This window comes from Hydractinia symbiolongicarpus, chromosome 5 (genome assembly GCF_029227915.1).
Source record: "Hydractinia symbiolongicarpus strain clone_291-10 chromosome 5, HSymV2.1, whole genome shotgun sequence".
NCBI lineage: Eukaryota > Metazoa > Cnidaria > Hydrozoa > Anthoathecata > Hydractiniidae > Hydractinia > Hydractinia symbiolongicarpus.
In genome coordinates this window covers 16929517-16952402 of record NC_079879.1, presented here as the reverse complement: position 1 = coordinate 16952402, position 22886 = coordinate 16929517, and the positions used below count along the sequence as shown (strand labels likewise).

The window sequence follows — 22886 nt, the reverse complement described above, 5'->3', positions numbered from 1 at the left end:
ACGAACAATTTAATCTTATCGCGATATCCTCGGTCTTGTACAGGCCGTTCATAATCTCGATCCCGGTCACCCTCTGATCGGGTCCCACTTTCCGGATCGTGATGTCGTTGTTGCTATACAGGTTCAACCATCCGGGTTGAATACTGATGGATTTCAGAGCTATACGGGTGTCCTGTCCAAGGTAGTCCTCAAGTATCGTAGGCTTCTCGATATCTGTAATATAGAGCTGTTTCAACCTTTTGTTTTAAAACAAAGATGAATATATACTCATATAACCCCAATTCAAAGTACAAAAGTAACAGGGGAGAATGGCCACATGGTATTACAAATCCTAAGCACCAGAACCTGTACGTGAGTACGGACTCCCATATCTCCGTGGTATTCCCTAAGTTTACCAAGTATGCCATAAAAGTTTCAACAACTTACCTTCATGACCCAGTTCAAATGGGATGGAAAGGGCAAGCGCTGGACTATTGGAATATCCAGGTGAACTTCGCTACCCATTGTGCAACAACAACCCTTGGCATCTGTGACAAGCACATGACGGGTTCCGTACTCTTTAAAAACTCAATCTTCAAATTCCATGCCTATTACCACATGCGTCGTATCCTAGCAAGGATGAAGGTACCAATGCCCTATGACGATGGCTCTTCTCAGTACAAAAACCCCTACTCAACCTCCGGATACGCCCAGATGTGCCGTGAGTATGGTGCCAACACCAATAGCCTCTACAAATTTCATGTCATCATTAACGAATGGCGGATGGTGGCCCCAGGTTGACGGGGATTGGGCGAAATTTATCATGCCTACAAGTCAAGGCCTAACATCTGAAGTTCTGACCAAGCTAAGCAAGAGTATCATGGTTTACGTGGTCTTATTGCTATGATCGCAAGCAGGGGCCAAACCATCCTTGGTCGGCTCCGACGCAGACAATTACACGGCAAGGCAGATTCTACTGCAGAAGTTCGAGGCCATGGTACAACGTCAGGAGAATGTAAGTCGAGATATTAGGGAATTTCAAAAAGTACTACAATGTGCCCGGACCCCGGTGAACTTCGCCGTCATGCACGGCACTTACATGTTGCCTTCCGACATGAACCTGCCCATAGGAAAAATTGTCGTGTGCAATAATAATATTTTGATTGCACCAGCCAACGCAACCATAGGCATCCGACTTGACTTGAATAACAAACCTATTGTGCGACATGCCGCACCTCCTATGCATACCATACCGACCACACCCGCAAAGCATACTATCGAACATTTGACGGATGCCAAATCACCCCCAGACATACAACACATATTACACCTCCCATACATACTCCCGATCATACCATACGGGCTATACCGCCCATGCCTCCAAAACATATCATACCACCTACCATACCTGAACAACCTCACAAAATCAACATGAGGATACCAAGACCGCATTAATAACGACAGCCTCATCCTTGCATATATATGGCTAAAAAATCAGATCTCTATTTCCTCATACCCTGTCCCCACCCGCTGCGGCACTTCCTCCCTTAGCACCCCCGGCGCTTCCCCCGGTAGCGGAGAGTACAATGGTGCTTATCAATAGACCAATAGCAGAGACGATGCTCGCTATAGTTATACCCTGCTCTTTGAAGAGTATCTTTAGCTTCTCCAGCAGAGTTGTGTTATCTTTAGCGATTTTCAACAGCGTATCTTTGATGTGTCCCAGCTGGGGGTATATGTCGGTGGATAGTATGCCATGTGCTTCCCCTATGGACTTCTTTTTATCGTTTAGATCCTTAATCTCTTTCTTCGCCTTTTCAATTTCCCTCTCAAGGTTAGCTTGCTGTCCTTCGTCCGCCCCAACCTTCTGCTTCTCAAGATCTTTCACCCTGCCCTCTGCCTTGTTAAATTTCGCTGTCGTATAGGATCGTCTTGTTTTTCAGGCTTTTCAAGTTACCCCTCAATGTCTGAAGCTCGAGGTCAAGTCCCCTTCTTTCACGTGGGGTGATGCCACCTTCACCAGGCCCGGCAAACGAAGCGTCTTGCATAAGGCTCTCCGTGGCATCTACAAATTCATCAATATCCTCTAACGATTCCATCTCAATATGTTCAGCCTCGGCCTCCTCCTTTATTTTATTATACCGTTTCAAGACGTTCTGGGCCCTGAATTAACCACCTTTGTTGGGTGTAACATAGTCGACAAAACCCAGGGTTTGCAGGCGATTACTACCTAGCAACATTTGTATCTGACCAACGGTTTTTAGGCTACCATCTTGATTCGTAACCACTATTTCCTTGAACGTTTTTTTCCTTCTCACTATCTTCTTAACAATTAGTTGATCCCTTTATCCTCCCTGAAGGCATCATAATATCTCGCATTAGGCTGGAACCCCAACTTCTCCGTAAGACGACCGTAAAGGCCGTCGATCTTTGATTTTAGTAGCTTTTGCCTCTGCCCTGAAAGCGTGCCCCCCCCCCTGCTGTTGTTCTGTTGAAGGCCCCGGCGTTCCAGGGAGTTTTGGTGTTCCGGGGAGTTTTGACGAAGTATCATCAGGTTTATCCGGATGGCCCTCATCCTCCTCGTCATCATCAATATCAATGTCAGGTACAAGTACCGGATTAGTTGGCATCTTTATTTAAAGATTTCCCTATATATAATAACCATGACTGCATTTGGAACGACGCTAGACCCATATGCAGAGATGAAGCGACTCTTTGGTATCAAGGGACAAAAACGAAGGGTCCAGATAAGCCACATACCAAGTACGATAAACCAGAACGAGGATCTGTATGTGGATATACTTAATATGCCCGAGAATGATGTCATCTTTCCCGGCAGTCTCAAGCTTTTTTTGACCTGACGCTGACGGGGACCAATACAAAACGTACCATTGTCAGTAACATTTGAAAAACCCTGGTACAAAGTCTACGCATCACTTTGAATGGTAACGAAATTCAGAATTTATCGGTTTACAATACCCTGGCGGTCTATAGGGACCTCTGGCTGCCAAAATTTGATAGGGACAACAACCTCATCCTCGAAGGCATCAACCCAAATGATGGAACGATCAGAACCCTACAGGTCAAAGCTAGTGATCATGTAGGTACCGATGAGGAGAAGGCAATCGTGGCGGCGTATGGTAACACCTTCTGCATACCCTTGGGAAAAATGATTGAGTTGACGAGAGATTTACCCTTTTATGCGGCAGGTTTATATGACCGCCTCCAATTAGTAATACATTTCACGTCTTACGGTGACGTGATCAAGGATGCAGGGTCAGCAGCCTCGGGGTCTACGGCAGCCAAGGCAGCTGATGCTGCGTACAAGATCACCAACATTAGGCTGGAATTTGACAAGATTACCCATGAAGGCCTCGCGAGCGCTATGATGTCAAGGTATGCGAGATTGGCCCTGCCCTACGAAAGGATGCCCCGTAGCAAGGTTGTCACTATGAAAAAAGAAGATACCTCATATAACCTCCAAATTGACACCCCAGCGATGAGTTTGAAAGGTGTGTTGCTACTCTTCATAGATCCCGGGAAGGTTAAGGCTTACGCCGGCGTAAACGAGGTGTTCTACAATCCAAGAATTGAGAAGATTAGCGTCACTGTTGAGGAAGAGCCTAATGAGTTGTACTCTCATGCCATGCTCCCTAAGAATCACCTCGAACATATCGTGAATATTTTCGGTAGCCACGACTCAAACGTCACGATTGGCCATTCTTTAACGAACGGTACACGCTCTTTGTCGACTTCAGAGCATCCAACGATAATCCGCTACATGGTAGTGGAAGGCCCCTGCAAAGGCTGAGCGATGGAATAACATTGCACATGTCAAAAAAGGCCGACGGAACCGGTGATTTCAGATGCCTTGTCTACCCCTGCAAGACGCCCAGCTCAAAGTACTTGATGGTAGATTCCACAATGTGGAATATTAGTGACAACAATTTTTGTTTGTCCTCAGAGGCAAATACAAATCAATTTGGAAGAAAACAAGAGATGCCCAAATTGTAAAAAAGTGTAGGCCCTGGATGCATTTAGGGTGTGGAAAATGGCCAAGCTACAAAGGCATGCATCAAATGCCTGGATAAAAAGAAACAGCGGCGTGCCAAAAACAAATGCCCTCATGGTAAGCGGATGGAGCAGTGTAAAGACTTTGGGGGAAATCAAATATGCTACCATGAAAGGGTGAGGGTCTATTGTAAGGAATGTAAGGGCAGTCAGATTTGTCCCCATGAGAGACAGAGGGCTTGCTGCATAGACTGTAAGGGCAGTCAGATTTGCAAACATCTAAGGATGAGGGCCAAGTGCAAGGAGTGCAAGGGCAGTCAGATATGTGAACATGAGAAATTGAGGTATCGCTGCAAGGAATGCAAGAAGAGCAAACACTTGGAGGGAACCAAGAGCAGCCCAAATTGTAAAAAAGTGTTGGTCCTAGATGAATTTAGGGTGTTGAAAATTGAAAGGACGGCAACAAGTTGTATATGCTGCCTGGATAAAAAGAAGGCGTCACGAGAACGCAATAGGTGTTCCAATGGTAGGGTGGGGGCCTATTGCAAAGAGTGTAAGGGCAGTCAGATATGCCCCCATGGTAGGAGATGCCAATGTAAAGGATGCGGTGGTAGAGATATATGCCGGCATGAGAAAAGGAGGGCCTATTGTAAGGACTGTAAAGGCAGTCAAATAGGCCCCCATGGAAAGCAGAGGGCTTGCTGCAAAGAATGCAAGAAGGGCAAACAGCCGGAATAAATACGGTTTTATTCTGTGGAATATTAGTAGACCACAATTTGTGTTTGTCCCAAGGGGCAAATACAAATCAATATGGATGGAAAATGTAAGTGTTCAAACTGTAAACACTCTTTATCTTTAGAAAATTTCAGGATCAAGCGCAACGGTCAACGGACAAAAATGTGCATATGCTGCCTGGATAAAGCGAAGGCGTCAAAGGAGCGTACAAAGTGCCCCATGGTAGGCGGAGGGGTCAGTGCAAAGAATGTAAGGGGAGTCAGATTTGCAAATATGAAAGGGGGAGGGCCTATTGCAAGGAGTGTAAAGAATGCAAGGGCAGTCAGTATTCAAGGCAGAGATCCCAATGTAAAGAGTGTGGCGGTAGTCAAATTTGAAAACTGAGATCCACCTGTCAAATTCATGATCCTGCCGGGCATCTTGCCCATAATGTACGCGGCCGAGCCCACAAGGCTCTAAAGGGAAACAAGGAGCTCATCTCCCAGGAATATCTCGGTTGCGACATGGCTACGCTGCGGGCCCATATTGAAGCCCAGCTTTCCGATGGGATGACATGGGATAATTATGGAGAGTGGCATGTAGATCACAAAATCCCGCTTAAATATCGGGAAAATGGGGATGCTCTATCGCTTGTTGAGGTAGCAAAAAGACTACATTACACCAACACCCAACCCATTTGGGCAAGCGAAAACATGTCAAAGGGCAATCGGTGCGTCTCAGAATAAAGAGACATGGTGACAATACTAATTTTCTATTTAGTAAACTGGCAGGACATGGCGAGGCCGAACGAAAAAGACACGACGAAGCCATTGAAAAGTTTAATGCAGCTCAAGCAGAGTGGATACGGAAACGGCAGGCTAAATTGGACTGGTTCAACGAACAAAGAGAGATGCAGCTCAGGGCGGGTAAGAGCCTTCGTGAACTCGATGACGACATGTATAAATTCTATATGGCCTCGGACAAAAAAGCCCCGCAATTGAAGGATTTTTACGTACCCTCCAAGCAGCAGCAAGATGGTGAGTTAACATTCGTCCTTGGCTCCCTATCTCTACTGGGCTTTGTGGCCTACAAATACCTATAGGAACGTTTTTCTGACATATAATAAAGACATGTCAGAGGAAACACCACATATCGTTACAGAGGAAGAAGCTGAAAAGTTTGGCAATTTCTACTACACCCCGGAACATCTGTGGACCGGCCGCAAAGCTATCAGGTTACTCACTTCAGGAGCCGGCCTATCCGAAAAAAGGTTACTCATTGGTTGTCCCGTCAACTCCTGTGGTTGAGACACATTCGCGGCCCGAAGCGTATTGACTACCCCCATTTTACCATCACAACACCCAATGAGATGCATCAGTTTGATCTATTGTACATGCCCCACGATCGTCTGTATGGCAATACGTACAAATATATTCTCACGGGTATTGACGTTGCCTCGAGATACAAAGTAGCAAGGCCGTTGCGCACCAAAAAAAACTAGCGAAGTCGCTGACATGCTCAAAGATATTTACAAAGCGGGACCCTTACGATACCCCAAGATTTTTCAGTGTGACAATGGTTCTGAATTCAAGTCAAATGTAACCAAGCTGTTGGAGGATAAGGGGGTTGAAATTAAGAGGGCCACCACCAAGTACCAATATACATTCACGGCCTTCGTGGAATCTTACAACAAGGTACTTGCCGAAAGAATATTCAAGCCCCAGTATGCACAAGAGCTAGTCTCTGGCGAGCCTAGTACCATTTGGGTCAGGCACCTGTATACCATCGTCAAAAGCCTAAACAATACCAAGACCACTATGATTAAAATGAAACCTGGCAAGGGCATCAAGCTCAAAGATGTCCCACTTGCAAAAAGTCAGCAATATCCTGAAGAGAAGCCCCTGCCCGAGAATGGGCTGTACTTGTACCTCCTACAACCCGGGGAGGAGCATGGTGACTCTAAAAGACGCGCAACTGACGCCTTTACAGCAAACATACTTACAGGTTGGATTGCATTGTAGCAGATAGCCGCGTTTTATACTATTTGAAGGACGGTCCTGTATCGTAGCTTCGTGTCAGAAGAGCTCATGCTAATTTCTGAGGAAGTTCAAGTACCGCCGGATGTTATCAAGGAATGGTAAAAATTTTTCACGAGTTCCCCTAGGTCATCCAAATCTATTTCGTCATCCTCATTCTCATTCTCATCCCCGTCATCCTCATCATCATTCGGATCTCGTAGATAATCCAAAGGATGTAGGGTATAGAACGGGTATCCATAGACAATACCTTTGATGACATTGGGTTCATTTTCCAAATCAATATCAACTAGACGTCTATCCGGTATGGGAGAGTATATTGCCTATTATTGATATATCAGCCAAATCCGATAGCTTCAAATCCCTATCCTTAATGACCTGGTAACAGAGTGCGCCATAGTTGTTCTCTTTAGCCGCAACGATATAGAGCCCTAGGCGTTCAGCATCATCCTCTAAATCCTCGTCAATCTCGCTTCTTACAAATGTACCCCATTGCTTTTTCGTCCGACGCTACCCTGTTTAAAAGCTATTCGTCGGTTTTATTTTTAAACCCCTCGTAGTATACCCCATCTCGATATTTAAAATTTTCCAGGCAGGTAGGGCAATAACCGGTTACTGATCCTGCCTGTATACAGCAATGTAGCACAGGTATCTGAATATTGTAGTTGATTGTAATTGATTCCTTTGTAGATAGGTTTCCATCTTTTTTGATATTTCAGTACCTTATATCTTGAAGCCACACCGGTCAATAGAGGGGGGCCATTGGAGATGCCTCACTTTTGCATATAATTTTTACTACCCCGCAGAAGTAGTAAAAATTAGTGTATACTTACGACATATCAATGTCAAACATTCCCTCGAATAGACTCATGTATCACCGTCGGGTAGCGTGAAGTGATTTAGGTAACAATTCTCGGTGCCCAGGGTATCGTCCCTGAATCGGCACAAGGCATGTACGGCATTCGGATCGTCGCATTCCGGTTTCCTTACAGTCATCTCAGGGTACATTGCCCTTAAGGTGCTTATTCTTGTGCTGAGTTGCTTACGCTGACATCGGATCATATAGTGCTTATGTATACCTTTTTTTCCATGCCCGTGGGGATCTTTTTTATCAGCCACAAATAGCACAGTATCATATTGATATTGGTGTGGAACATGTCTATGCCGTAGTTCCGAGTTGTCTTTTTTAAGGCACTAAGTTTTTCATCCCTATCCTCGAGTTCATCCCCGAGTGCCAGGAGTTGGTTGTCCCTATCCTCAATTTCATCACTGAGTATTGCCAGTGCCCTATCGCTGTCCTCCAGGGCTTGACGCTGTTCTTTAATTAAATCTTGTAGTTTTTGGACACCTACCTGCCCTGGCCAGCCATTTGATTAGCCCCACTGCTTTAGACTTTTTTGACTTGCGCACAATTTCCAAGGTGCTCTCGAGTGTGACAAGACGTCATGCCCATTTTTCCCTCCTCCTAGCATACCTGATCGGGGGACCATGGGAGATGCCCCCTCGGACCCTACTATTTCCGCCCTTGATATTGTCATACGGCGACCAAGACCATACTGCCTAACATTTGAAATACCTAAAAGCCTCCCCAAGTCAGCGCGCTTGAACAGAGGTTGATTTTGCTTGTCGTATTTGATTTCTACATGTGGGACAAGTGCCGTAAAAAGCTTTTGAGATGACATCTTTTTTGTCATATCTTCGGGTAGATTGTTCGTATTTCAAGAACTCTGCAAGTCCTAGGGTGTTCCAATCTCACATACAAGCATGCATGCTTGGATTTTTTCAATGCAGTTTTAAATTTGATCTCAGTCTGTGATCATGTTCGTCTCTTCATCGATTAGCCTCATGTCGCTGCGTTCATGTGGGTACCATAAAAACAGGGCCTTCTTCTGCCTCCTCAAATTTTTAGGGAGGGCAGTATATGACTGCGTTAAGAGCCACAAACTATGTTTGCGATGCCTGCCATTGATAGCAAGCTCAAATAGTGATTGTCGACGCTTATCGAGGCCTTCGTCAGCTATGACATCGTCGACTATGAAAAGACTCTCCTCACCTGCCAACAATGAGGACAATTTTGTTATCCATTCAAACAACTCATTTCCAGGGTCTATAAGGAACACGTATTCGTCACGCCATAGCGGTGCCCTCTCTAAGTATGTCTTATTCCACCTTATGGTAGAGCATAAAAATATGATATTGTGATAATGCTTTTTATATTCATGCTCGAGGAGGTTCAGGACACGTTGCGTTTTTCCACAAGAAGTAGGCCTGTGAAGATTGCCATATGCGGATCTCTCACGACATCCAACATTTTATTTCAATAGTTTGACCACTTCCTGTCGTGAATTTTGGGGTACAGGGCGGCACATGCCAAACATATTAACACGCCCCCATGCTTGTTTTCCAAGGATCCTCGACAGGCGGGGCAGCTTGGTATTTTGAGCCTGGCATTCGAGGGGTGGTGGGGTATACCTTAATTTACCTTGCAGGCATTGCAATGCATTTCGATACCTTTTAACATTTAGTTCCTTTTTCTGGGCTATCCCTGATAAGTTCGGCGTACCGGGGTATAATGTTGTATGTCAATAAGGTATAGAGAATCAGGTAATTATCACCCTACTGTTGAAACCCTCTAATTTCACTATCAATGGCAAGGGGGTCTATTTCATGGTAATGTCTTCGATGTCCTTATTTTTGACATCCCACCTCTCCTTCGCTTTGGCCAGGCAGCCCATGCAACTTTTTGTTAGGCTATTACCCCTGATTTTGGGCTTATCTGGAGGTAATAGCTTTTTGCATCCTCTACAACATCTGGTGTCCATTTAATGTTGCATATTGAGCCCGCTGTAATGCCTTAGCGACATCGACAAGCGTTGGAGAATTAAAGGTCTCCTGGTATCTGAAGCGTACCTTGCTATGTACATGCCTTTAAAAATTTTCCCAGGTGTAGCTTTCGGAAAACTGGGCCTGAATATGGTCCTGAAGTATAATTATTAACTCATGCAAGGGTTGCATATAGATACGACGTCTGGTGTGACTCTTTGAAATCTTCTTAAGATCAAGGCAGGGAATGCATGTACTCGTTAGTTGACCTCCTTTTCCCTTTTGCCTTTAACTGGTTTAGGGGGAGAGATTTTGAACACATGGAACGATTTTTGGCCTCTTCCAGATTTCTATATCTCATTGAGATATAGAAATAATATCTTACGCTCTATTTAGACTTCGGCACTATACTTGCGGGGAGCCATCCTTTGGAGACGGCAATTTCACGACTCGCCCGGCCTGCTGCAAAAGAGGCAACCATTTTGAGAACGTCGTTAGTCTTCTCCATTTTTGTAGATGGCCTTGTTATACCCAACAATTTTTTACCTGCCATAGCATAGGCAAAGGTGAAACCAAGGTCCACGACCGACTCGTACAACATATCCAAAATTTCCTTTTCCTTCGGCGTTACGTTGCTTGCACTCATTTATTATTATTACTGCATATTGAAAATAACGATATTTGGTTGGGTTTTGCCCTGTTTCCTATGTTGCTGGGGCTCTGGATGGGTTGCTGGTGCGGGATTTTGGGATTTGTTTTTACCCCTGCTAAACATATACCTACATGATGGCGGTCAGAGCGGACGCAAGTTAGCTCTTGACAAAGATTCTTGTTGTTTTAATTATTGGTATACTTGTAAAGAAGCCACTGTTCACAAATAGTGAAGTTTCAACAAATCTAACACGAGTGAATGCTGCAATTTCTTTTGGTTGTTAATGGCAGTATCAAAAGAGCAAGAATTTAGCTTACGTAAAACGCAGTTTGTTTTTACCGCTACTTTTATTGATAGCAGGAGATATTGAAGCGTGACCGGGACCACAAGCCGATGGAAATGTTGGTAGATTAACAGATTTTACTTTCAGAAAAGGAGTAGAGTTATTTCACCAAAACTGTAGAGGTTTGACAAATTGTTTACCAAATCTTACGGCTTTATTTTCGGGAGAGAAAAACTCAATTTTATCTCTCTCAGAGACACATATTGTACACAAAAGTGATAACTTGTTTTGTATTCCGGGGTTCCAGTTTGTAGAAAAGAGACGAAAACTGGCCTAGAAGGAGGTGTTGCTATATACGTATCGGAGAATATAAACTGGACGCGACGAGAAGACCTTGAATGTGAATTTTTAGAAAACATTTGGATCGAAATATGCTCGGAAAAAGCGAAACATTATCTAATTTGCTGTATGTACCGACCCCCAGACAATTCACTTCACTTACACAAGAAGTGGAAAGAATATTTTCAATATACGTTAACGACCTATCGCTAGAAGTTATCGTTATGGGCGATTTTAATGTTAACTCTAAAAATAAAAATGATCATTCAGAGTTTAAATAGCTAATGGCTGTCCAGGGATTTAAACAGTTGGTAACAGCGGCTACGAGAACAACAAGAGAATCAAGCACCCTTATAGATTTGATTTATACAAACAATCACTCGCTAATTCGTTCCACAAAAGTTATACCCTTGAGTATTGGCGATCACTATTGCGTCGCTTGCGTTCGAAGACACACTGGTCAAAAACTTCCACCAAAAGTAATTACTTGTCGTAATTATACCAACTAAAACCATGATGATTTTTTAAAAGAATTAAAAAAACAAAATTGGAAGCATTTGTACACATTGACTGATGTAATTAGTACGTGGAGTTATTTTAAAAATATTTTGTTAACCGTAATCGATAAACACGCGCCGCTCATACAAAAGAGAGTGAAGGGAGGCAAGTGCCCGTGGTTAGGTACGGAGGTTAGGAGACTTATGTCTCGGAGAGATACTGTCTTGAGGAAGGCACGAAAATCAGGCAACAGTGCTGATTGGCGTCTTTATAAAAAAACCTAAAGAACCGATGCAATAACATGATAAAAAAAATGCAAAGGACAGTTTTCACAAAAACCTCCTTATCGAGGACAATTAACCCAAGAAAATTTGGAAAATTATTAAAAGCATTTTTCCAACAAAAGGGAAGTCGGTAAACACTGGCACATGTACATCGGCTGCAGAAAACTTAACAACAGCTGGTAGTTTTTGTTCATATTTTCCCCATGTGCAAATAAACTTAAATCTCTTGCAATGCCAATAAAGGAATTTATATGGAGTAAGCCAAGTCAAGTGAATGAAAATACGAATTCTGTTCTTGCGTTCACTTACGTTTCAAATGTATTTGTTGAAAGTCAGCTGAAGAAGTTGCAGCGCAAGAAAGCTACAGGTTATGACCAAATACCATCAGGACTTTTGAAAGACGGAGCCACAGCGTTATCAAGTCCCTTATCGTTCATCATTAACTTGTCGCTAAAAACAGCCACCATACCAACTGAATGGAAGTTGGCGAAAGTCATCCCACTCCACAAGGGTGGGAAAATGGACGAAATGTCAAACTATCGACCGATCTCCATCCTACCGGTCATATCTAAAATAATGGAGAGAGCTGTTTATGTTCAACTTGTGAACTATCTTGAAGAAAATGAAATTTTAACACCCAACCACAACGGATACAGGAAGAAACGATCTACCGAATTACCCACACTTTATTTAACAGGTGCGCTTTACGTTGACCTGTCGAAGGCTTTCGATACTTTAAGCCACTCCATTCTCCTGTCAAAACTAAGAAGTTATGGAGTCAAAGGTTTGTCACTAAACTGGTTCGCAGACTACTTGTTTAACCGCGCCTAGATTTGTGAAGTAAATGGTCAATGGTCTAAGCCCAACCCCATTGTCTGTGGTGTACCACAGGGGTCCATTCTTGGACCCTGTCTCTTTTTAATCTACTTCAATGATTTCGAAAATTGTTTGAAACATTCTAGAGTACTAAACTTTGCGGACGATACCGTGTTATACATTGGACGAAAAACAAGCCAGCCACTTGAGATCGCTTTCAACGCTGAATTGAAAAACGTAGACAGGTACTTCATTGAAAACGAACTTGTATTAAATCTGAAGGCTGGAAAAACCGAATCGATGATATTCGGCACTCGCAAAAATTTGAATAAAAACGGATCAACCTTGAACTTGGAAATCAACGGGACTGTTCTCGACCAGACTTTGTCAATGAACCATCACTTTATAAGTCTTTACAAGAAAATGACTGCCAAGCTTCGTTTACTACTCTCATTGAAATCCAACTTAACGAACAATGCCATCACTAAAATCTATGTCGGAATGCTGCTGCCAACGCTTCTTTACTGCTGCACTACAAACCTGAATCTTACCAACGGCCAGCAAAATAAGCTTCAATCGCTTCATAGAAGAATTGCGAAGGTGACAGAGAAACGTCAAGTACCAATTATGAATGAAATAAAGAAATATGCTGTCATGCTCGTCAGAAAATGCTTGGAAAAAGCAGTGTAGCAATTTTGAAGATTTCTTCGAGATAAGATCGCACAGTAGAAACACCCGAAACAACAATTACTTACTGACAATACCTAGAGTGAGACTTGAAGTAAATAGATCTGGTTTTAAATTTATGGGATCAAAGATTTATAATGACTTGCCAATCGAAATGCGAAAATCGGATACTTTACCAAGTTCCGTAAGAAAAACTAAAAGCTATTTTAACCTGTAATAAATTATTTTATGCCTTATTGTAAAGCTAGTATTTTTAACTCATGTTTTTAACTGTTATATAATTTTATAATTTTATTTTTCACAGGACATATATTAAGAGCAGTTTTTTAAAAACTGAATTATATCCATTCTGTATAAACATTCATAATAAGAATAAGAATAAGAATAAGAATAAGAATAAGAATAAGAATAAGAATAAGAATAAGAATAAGAATAAGAATAAGAATAAGAATAATAAGAATAAGAATAAGAATAAGAATAAGAATAATAAGAATAAGAATAAGAATAAGAATAAGAATAAGAATAAGAATAAGAATAAGAATAAGAATAAGAATAATAAGAATAAGAATAATAAGAATAAGAATAATAACCAAACGCCCACTCCTATGGCAAGCACGGCCAAAGTTCCGACCCCATAGATGTGAACCGACTGTATAGAACTATCCCCGGAAGAGTCTTTGACTGCTTCATTTCTTCCTTCCTTTTCTTCATCAGCGCACGCCCCGGATGCTTTGGTGGTTTTGTAATGACTCTCTCTTCTTGTTTATATAGCACGGTCTCCTCCACCGTATCCGCCCCCCTCACCACCTCATCCTGTTTCTTTTTGCTTATATGCCTCGCCGTGTAGCCTCCTACAAGCAACGGGGCCAAACACCTCCCAATAGTGCAGTATACGAGTATTCCCAAATCTGTCATACTATCCCGGATAATAGGATCCTCATCGATATCCCTACGTAACTCGTCAACGCTGTCGATATCCACGAAGTTCTCAATCATGCTGGCATAGAGGCTTATAACATGAGTAGACAGTGCCATTGCGATCCTTTCCCCTGTTTCTTGGAGTTCTCGCTGTACATACTCGGTATGTACCTTGTCGATGGCCTTCTCCGGAGCCTTGTCAACGAAGCCTTTTGTGCACTTCTTTGGTAAAAGGTGACCTTTGCCTTTGCGTAGGGCTTCCTTCAAGGCTTTGCGTTTATTGGGTGGGGGTTCTACATGTTTATATTCCGCAGAGGCATTGTCAAAGACTTGTGCGATATCGGACGACATCTTTATTATACGTCTATATCGAAAGAAGCAAAATGCGATCATGGTATAGGGCAGAAGTATAGCGATTAGTAAGCATGCCTCCATTTTATTCCCCTGTAGACGCCAGGCGGTAATGGCCTCTGGCAAGCGTCTTGAACTGGTCCAGTTGCACGATCCGCTTATCATCTGCCCTGTTAAGGGCTAACCTGTTCACTTTTTGGGTATATATTTGGTGATTCTTATTCTGAATCAAGACTTGGGTTTTGTAGATATCTACGCCCTCTTCCAGACACCGCCAATAATCATCGAAGGTTATTGATTTTTTCGTGACACACCTCTTCACGCCCTTCGCTTTTTGACCACTGCCTTCTTTTGTGAGGCTCTTATAAGCGTAGGGTTTGGCCCTGAGGGTGATGAATTCAGTCATGATTTTGCCACCTAATTCGTCCTTCATTAAGCCTACCACCTTCTTATTCTTGCCCATGGGGAGAGGTTTATTATCATCCTTGCTATACGCACTAGTATCGAAACGTGCTTCAACATCGTTGGCTATGACCCTGTAAAAGTCGTGGGTTCGTATATGGTATACGAACGAGTCCGTATCCATGTAACAGAGCTGCAGCTTGCTACCATATTTGGGCTGCATGTAGTTGTAGTGGAATTCGTACATCACCATTTTTGACATATCCAGGATGGCCTGGCCTGTATACACCGGCTTGTTCATCTTGACCTCGGTCTTGCCAATTTCAACGCCTACCAGGTTTTTGCTGAACCTGCTTCCGCCCTTGAAATTCGGTTTCATTACGAGTTTCGTATACTTGTCCTCGTTTGTAACCAGCTGGATGTTGCGGTGATTCCGTATATTTGTATATTCCGTATAGTTGTGATCAATATAGGCCCTCAGCCATGCCTTTTGGTTGAATCGGATCACTCTGCGCACTTTCTTGAACTCAAGCCCATGTATTATGGCCTCATTTAATGCCCTGATATGCATTACATATCTACGTTTATGCTCCAAGTTAGGCACCAATTTCTTGACCCTGTGGACCATCGTGCGCTTGGGCAGGAACGGCAGCTCGTTATGTTTGTCGTGTAGCTCCCTGGGATAGTCGATATCAACCTCTAATATGTACCCATGCTTATTATCATCAACGAGCTTCTCGATCCGCCTTTCGGTGAATGCCTCAACATTCCACACCAATTTAAAACCATCCGTGGGCAGGTCTAGACGCATCGACCATCCGTATAGGTTGTTCGCATCGAGGTACTGTAGGTAGGAGGAATCAACCTCCAGGTTATACTGGTCTCCCATGTACCTATTATTTGCTTTGGCATACCGGTGTACGGCCTGGGTTATGCCTCCTCTTATACCCTTCTCGAGCATCAGGAGCATGTCGGGATCGGTGAGAAGCTCTAACTTAATCCCCGTAAATTTGAGTGCAGCCTTCCATGCCAAGCCAGGTGCGGAGTAGAAATTGGCGGGATCAAGGCTGTAGTTGTCCAAGTAGACGTCTTGAAATGTCTCGAAGACGTCGGCTAATAGCAGTACGTCTATGGTCAGGTAGATGTCATTGTAGTCCCCCATGGTAACGTTATCACCCTCTGGGGTAATGACATTCCATACCTCTTTCGCATAGGCATAGTTCCTGTTGCTGATTCCTTTCATATTCAGCTTCCTATAGAAGGCCTCCTTTGATGGCAGCTCCAACTTTTCGAATCGCTGCCATCCATCCATTTACTCATAGGGGTGCACGCCTTTTCGAAGCATTAGCCTGAAGGTATAATCTTTGTCGATGAACTTTGCCATGGATGGTACGTTTTCCTTTATCTTGTCCTGATGAAGCTGCTTCGTGGTATTTGAGTTGCAATTCTTACACCAAAACCTTACCTTATATTCGGCGTCTATGCTCTGGAATTCAAGACAGGTATCTGCACACTGTTGACATTTCATACCTGCGGCGTTTGTACCAATGAGGTTGCTTGCCAATTTGTCCAGGCTTGAGGGCATGAATCGACAGGAATCGATGAACCTGATCTCTATTGTTGTATACGTTTCCCCATCACCATATCCCATGCCTCCAAGGGGTACCTTGATTTTGACATTGAAACTGATGTACTTCTCTGTATTCTCTGCAATGCACCCAATGTCCTGTATGTCGTATTTTTCCCCTAATTCCCGTATGAATAGATGGGCATCATACCCCGACAAGTTGTGGAAGATGACAGGGATGTGGCCGGGTATCTTGTATTTGAGGTTGCATATTGCGTGCGTTGCACCTCTATATTTCCCGGTATAGTGGCAATGGTCCCTGACTTTACGAATATTTTCGCAGCCGTCAAAGGGTTTCCTGCAGATATGGCATTTCGATGCCTCATCATGCCGTTTACGTTCAGCCTCTGTTAGCGGCTTCATGGGTTTCTGCGGATAGGTATAGTAGAGACGTTTCACCTCGTCCTCCAGATAGTTAACGAAGCGGGTGACGCAGTCCTCACCCCTGTATACTGTTAGAGGACCCGTAGGCAAAGGTACTATAGGTACACCAGCCGGATGGTACATGCTTGCTTTTTAGTCTTTTTACCTCTTGCAACTTCTACTGGGACTAACAGACTCTCGAAGTCTGCATAGATGGCAAAGGGTACCTTGAATTGCTGCTGGCCATCCCTATAGTATAGCCATTTTTCAGCCTCTATTGGCATCGTAATTTTAACAACCTCATGATCCTCGCAATACCTATAATGCTTATCCCTCGATTCAACTGTAGGGAAGCCCTGCAGGCAGTTTAGACAAAAATGCATCGCATTCCTATTCGTCGAAGTCTCCTTACCTAGGAGCCTCGATAGACCTTTGACAGCCGTATAATGTCTCTTTTTATCATCCGTGATAAGCAATAGGGTCACCACCTTAGTACGTCCGTTGCGCACCGATCGGCGTAGGATGTTGATCTTCTTTCCCGTTATATACAAGACATTCACCGCAATGTCGGGGTTATTTGCCTCAAATTTATATATGCTCTTGGTGCTGGTTGGAAACTCTGTACCCTCCCAGTTATAAAGGTCCACGTAGGGTTTCATCTGAGATATTCGATTTGGGTTCCTCCCTATCTCCTCATAATGTAAGGATGCTATAACAGCCCATTTGAAGCACTCCTCATCCTCATTCACCGGGTTAATAATTGCCTTCCTTGAGGATATCCATTTGGGTAGTTCGATGTATGATGAGCATCTTGTTAATCTCAATTTTTGAAAATCTGCATCGAGGTGTAGGATTTGAGAGATCGTAAAGCCGCTCTGAGGTAGTGCCGGCTTTTCCACACCTGTTTTGATTTGGCCAAACATCCTATCCAGCACATCATCTACATCGCTGCCCTGGAATACTGAGGCCATATTACTATGAAAGACCTTCTTCACCTTAATGTACTCATCGTTAGTCCCCTCTATATTTGAGGGCTTCTTTCACATAATCCATAGCGACAGCTGTACCTTTGCCGACCCCATATCTTTTCTACTTCATCATGGAGTGTACGCCTTGTGTTGACTGTCCCGTTATAGAACCTCATCACCCCGCGTTTGAATGCCGCATAGGTACTCTTGACCTCCTCTTTTATAGGCTTTGGAACAGCGACTACAAGCCAGTTGTACCATCCCTGCATCTTATCCATTACAACGGAACGATTTTTCAACAGTTCCTGTTTCTCGAAGACGTCCATCTCAGATGGGGGCAATACCCAATTGTACCATTCCCTGATTTTACCCCCGATGGTTGGACGGGTCTTGGCCATCTCCTGTCTCTCAAATATGTCCATATCCTCTGATGTTATAGGCCTGACCATTTTCTGTGGTACATTCTCCAATAGGACAACCGATTCAGCCTTGTGTAGCTTATAATATCCGGTTAATCCACGATGTTTTGCGATATCACGTAATTGTTTCAAGGTGTATGTATTCATCTTTATTGTATAGATTTTTACTTTCCCAGAGGATTTCATTCTGCTTGACTAACACAGTTATTTCCCTTTTTATTGCGATCAGGGAATTTCCCTTTGATATGCGCGTTGATTATTAGGAAATTGTGCTAGAAAATCTTTTGGATCTCCTATTCTGTATATTTTGATGACGTCATCACTTTATAGGGACTTACCCTTACTCATTGCTGTCTAATAGGAATAACTCCTTGAATTCCAGGCATGGTATGGTATTGGATGGTTGCTGGATTTGTTGTGACGTCACTGTTGTACGCGCACGCGACTGTGCCAGAAGGAACATTTCTCTATCTCTAATTATATTGTACGCACCGTATATAATTATTCTGCATAGATAAATAGAATGTCTGTACATTTTATATGGGCAGCCTTACAAATCCTGTCTATTATTTCCAGGATGGGCCATAGCTTAGATGGGGAGTCCTAGAGTATTTAATGCTCATTTTGAGCTATGCAGACCCAATTAGAGTCCCCGTTCTACCAGACAACTCCCTGCAGCATCCAACAGCCAACATAGTGTGCCATCTCCCCAATATCTCTCACATGGCTTGGGTTAACCCGGGGTTATGGTAGCATTCACTCACCCATATTGCATTGCCGCCAAGGGGAATTGAACCCCGTTCTCCAGCACAAAGTGCCATAGTTATAATCACCAAGCTATGGCGCCATTAAAAATGGTTAACTATTCTGTTACTGGCTAATTATCAGTTTTCCTTGAGTGCCTAATTTGCTTGAAAGTCTTTCTTGAACTCACCCAAAGTATCACAAAATATTTTTCTAAGATTTCGTAGAAAAGATTTGATTTTTAAAAATCTCACGAAAAGGACCATCGATTTTTCAAATCCGCAAATTTATTGTGTGTTTACCCTTTTTTGTTTCAACTTGTTAAATTCAATTTGTCAATTTGAAATTTTAGAAGTTAAACTAATCAGACTCTTCGAAAAGAAATTCAAATTCGAGAATTCGAATTAAAAAAAGATACCAAACAATCAAATTTGTTGATTTCAATAAATCGATTTCGGCAAAATAAATCCTGTATTGTCCACAGGTTTCAAAATCATGTATCGCCTGCTCAACATGTTACTTGTTTAACAAAAACATCAAAAGTCAGCTTGATTAAATTTATGTACATATATTTATATATATAATATACCTTGTGCATCACATGGCATTGGTTTGTATGTTTTTAATAAATTCCCTTTTCAAATCAAGGAGGCAAAGAGAAGTTAAAGAGACAATAATTAAACAACCTGATTTTAATCCAGTTTATGGTAAAATTGTATTCATGTTTCTTATTTTTAAAACGTACTTTCTTTTTCAGATCAGCTGTTATCAAACCATGCACCATCAGCATTTTCGCAAAATATTCAACAAGAGAGTAAATTTTAAAGCCCTAAACACTGAAATATTCAAATACTAATATGTATTTATTGCTGAATCAATTACCACTACATTCATTCAAATTGAGCTCGTTCAGAAGTTATTATATTCGAATTGTCAAGTTTATACAGAACAAGATTTGTATTTTGAATTTTCCAGAATTTTCCTGATCAGTTTTAAAAATATCCAGTTGAAGTTTGTACTGTTACTTAAGAATACTAGTCGTTAGCCCGTGGAAAAATCCACGGGTTCGCCTGTCCTTTTTATACCGCACTGCGTGCGTCTCGCTACTTGTGCAACAAAGTGGACAAAAATATATCGCATTTGATATTCGTGTTTCCGTAGCACGATTTTTTAACTCAGCGGGGGGTCCGCGCAGAGACAGACAAAATACGGCTATTATTAAAGAGATAGCTATGTAAAATTTTTATTTTTATTTTTTATTTATATTGAGTTGTATTTTAGCATTGCAGGTTAGTTACAAAAATAGTTGAGAATTGTGATATTCGTTTACCCCATAATTCTCCATTTTCAAGGTCTACCTTAAATTTCAAAATCTCTCATGACGGAATTCTTCAAGCCGCAGGGCTTCTTGTTTTTTTTTTGTTATAATGTATCACGCTTTTATAAGAATCTTGTTTGTTTGCTGGTATTTCAGGTTAAAAAATAGGTCAATTGTTTAGAAAAGTAAAGAGAAATGAAAAACAAAAGTTAAAAAAAGTAATGACCTGGCCCGGTTTGCATTTTCATATTGTTATAAAAAAGCGTGTGTACAGTTAAACATCACATTTTTGAAATTGTTTCCTGAAAAAAATATTTTTAAAAAATATCTCTCGTCGCCCCATTTACCTGCTTTAAATTTGCGCAAACTTAGTAAATACATCTATCTAGACGTCCGAAGTTTTTATCTTGTATTACCTTAAGATGTTGTTTTTTTCCTCGGTGAGCATAAATTTTTCCACCACCATTAGGTCAACTTTCGTTATAACCTACAAACCATATTAATACAATTAAAAATAACAGAAAGAGTCCCTAATATATCCATATCCATTGATATCAGTTTGTTTGATATAAACACTTAACTTCTTTTAACTATTTGAACTAGCTTGTTATACCCTTCGAACTTTTGCATAAAAACATATAAGTTTATTGTACGTAAAGACAGTCTAAGCAACAACAATGTCTTTAAAATCTTTTGAGAGGCATTAATTACCTTCTTAAAGCTAGTAAGAGCATTTTTTTAACTAATACATCTCGTGTTATCTCCGTTCTCTTGTCAAAAAAAAACTTTCAATTTACTGACATTAAATGTATTTTACCCACCGTCATATTTTAGAAAATAAAAATAATAAAAAGAGCAATTTCATCGCAAAAAATGATTAGTCTTAAACAGGTTGCCCAGACATCTATGTTTCTATGGTTCTAAAGTGTGTAAGATTTCTTGCACCTTGACCTTTTAAATGGTCAGTTTATTACAAGCCATTCATCGGAAATTGCGCGAATTGAGCCTATTGAATCTTTTCATAGCCCTTTTAAACTTGATATTGATATTGACGGCGCACAGAGAAGCGCGCAGGTGATTGAACGTTAAGACGACCGAAGTCAACTGCCTTTAAACAAGAACATGTGAAGCAAACAACACTTAAAGATGATTGGGCACCAGGGTTAGTGTGTAGTAGTATAAAAGAAAGTGTTTACGTAATTTTTCCGTATGTATAGTCTAAATTTATGCTTACTATGCTAACTGTTTTATTATTTTACTTTTTGCCTGATAAAGACATATATGTATCAAAATATATTGCGAAAAAAGCAGTTCATTGCTAGTTTGGGAATAAAAAGATTTACACCGCAATGTTTTTACCTGAACGATGAATACCGTTGACATATTTTACGGATAAATTGTTGTTGAGGCCTCCAGTATATGTAGGTGCACATTGTTTTGGGTTTGCATGTACTCTTCGCCAGCTAGATGTAGGAGAGTGGGGGCCCATTTGCAATTTTTATAAAAAAAACACAACCCTTTCCACTAATTAACACCCCTCCCGTTTAGCAGTTTTGTCACAATACCACCCCCCCCCTGTTTATTAGCAACCCCTCCCGTTTAAGGATTTTGAAAGAAAATATCACTTTCTGCAGGTGAAATAGAATGGAACAACGTCTTTTAATAAAACTTATGCCTATACAACAGTGATCATAAACAAACACAAAGAAACTGTTACGTTCTTTTGATTATTATTGCAATGAAAGGGTATCATATTCAAACCATTTCGAACAAATTTGCCACTTGAGGTAACTGCTCGAAATTAGCGTAAGAAAAACAAATGTAACCAAAATTCGCGCCTTCAACAGAATACTATGCTGTTAAAATTAGTATAACAATTGCATCGATGTTGTGCCGCTGAAATCTTTCTAAAAAAGCTACAAATGGCATGTCAAAGAAAACAGTGTACTAAAGGTATGGAAGTTATGTCGTATAAATAACTACAGCAAATATATGGATGATCGGGACCCTATAAACTTCTAACAAAATTATGGATGCTGTGTAGATCATTATCATCTTTACAAACGGAAGGATGCTTTGCCCATCGACACATTTCCATAAAACTGTAAATAATGAATTAGAGACAGTGTGAAATTTGTATGGATGCTGTGTCCTTTTCGACACATTCGTAGTGCGGCTGAAATCTTTGTGAAAAATGTATGAATGTCATGTCAAAGAAAACAGCGTACTAAAACATTACATCAAATTTATGAATGATCGGGCTCCATAAAATTCTAAGTTAAGGACAGTATGAAATATGTAAGAACCCTTTGTCGTTTTTGAAAGATTCTATCAGTTGCACGGATGCTGTACGGCGGGAATCTTTGTAAAAAATGTATGGATGCCATGTCAAAAAACCCAGCGTACTAAAAGTATGGATGCAATGCCGTGGAAGTAATTCCAGCAAATGTATCAATGATCGGGCTCCCATAAATTTATAACAAGATAATGGTAGCTGTGCAGATGGTTTCATCTTTAAAAATGCTGGCAGCTGTGTCTATCGATACATTATAACGAACGAGTGAGTGATCAGTTAAAAACAGTCTAAGAAATGTATGGATGCTGTGTCGTTTACGACACTTGTAAAAAGTGCGCCAAATATAATTTTCTTAAAA

At 41.6% G+C, this 22886-nt stretch overlaps 3 protein-coding genes across 3 annotated transcripts; 1 reads left to right on the top strand and 2 right to left on the bottom strand.

Annotated features, from left to right (window-relative positions):
- Positions 1–3845: 3845 nt before the first annotated feature.
- On the top strand, positions 3846–4728 carry LOC130646007 (uncharacterized). Its single transcript, XM_057452138.1, has 2 exons — positions 3846–3905; positions 4021–4728. The coding sequence occupies exons 1-2, from the start codon at positions 3846–3848 to the stop codon at positions 4726–4728; spliced, it is 768 nt and encodes a 255-aa protein (XP_057308121.1).
- A 9748-nt stretch (positions 4729–14476) lies between these two features.
- LOC130646006 (uncharacterized) lies at positions 14477–16105 on the bottom strand. The gene has a single exon (XM_057452137.1). It carries the CDS (start codon positions 16103–16105, stop codon positions 14477–14479), a length of 1629 nt encoding a protein of 542 aa, XP_057308120.1.
- On the bottom strand, positions 16106–21939 carry LOC130646005 (uncharacterized). The gene is made up of 2 exons (XM_057452136.1): positions 21930–21939; positions 16106–17091 (listed from the first exon to the last, which is right to left on the bottom strand). The coding sequence occupies exon 2, from the start codon at positions 16925–16927 to the stop codon at positions 16106–16108; it is 822 nt and encodes a 273-aa protein (XP_057308119.1). The 5' UTR covers positions 16928–17091; positions 21930–21939.
- Positions 21940–22886: the final 947 nt, after the last annotated feature.

What these genes read in the sequence shown, in the direction of transcription:
- LOC130646007 (XM_057452138.1), top strand. Translation starts at nt 3,846, where the DNA reads ATGCCTTGTCTACCCCTGCAAGACGCCCAGCTCAAAGTACTTGATGGT. An exon ending in TTGATGGTAGATTCCACAAT is followed by an intron (nt 3,906 to 4,020) that starts GTGGAATATTAG and finishes GGATGCATTTAG; the next exon opens with GGTGTGGAAAATGGCCAAGC.
- LOC130646006 (XM_057452137.1), bottom strand. Translation starts at nt 16,105, where the DNA reads ATGGATGGATGGCAGCGATTCGAAAAGTTGGAGCTGCCATCAAAGGAG.
- LOC130646005 (XM_057452136.1), bottom strand. Translation starts at nt 16,927, where the DNA reads ATGTACCATCCGGCTGGTGTACCTATAGTACCTTTGCCTACGGGTCCT.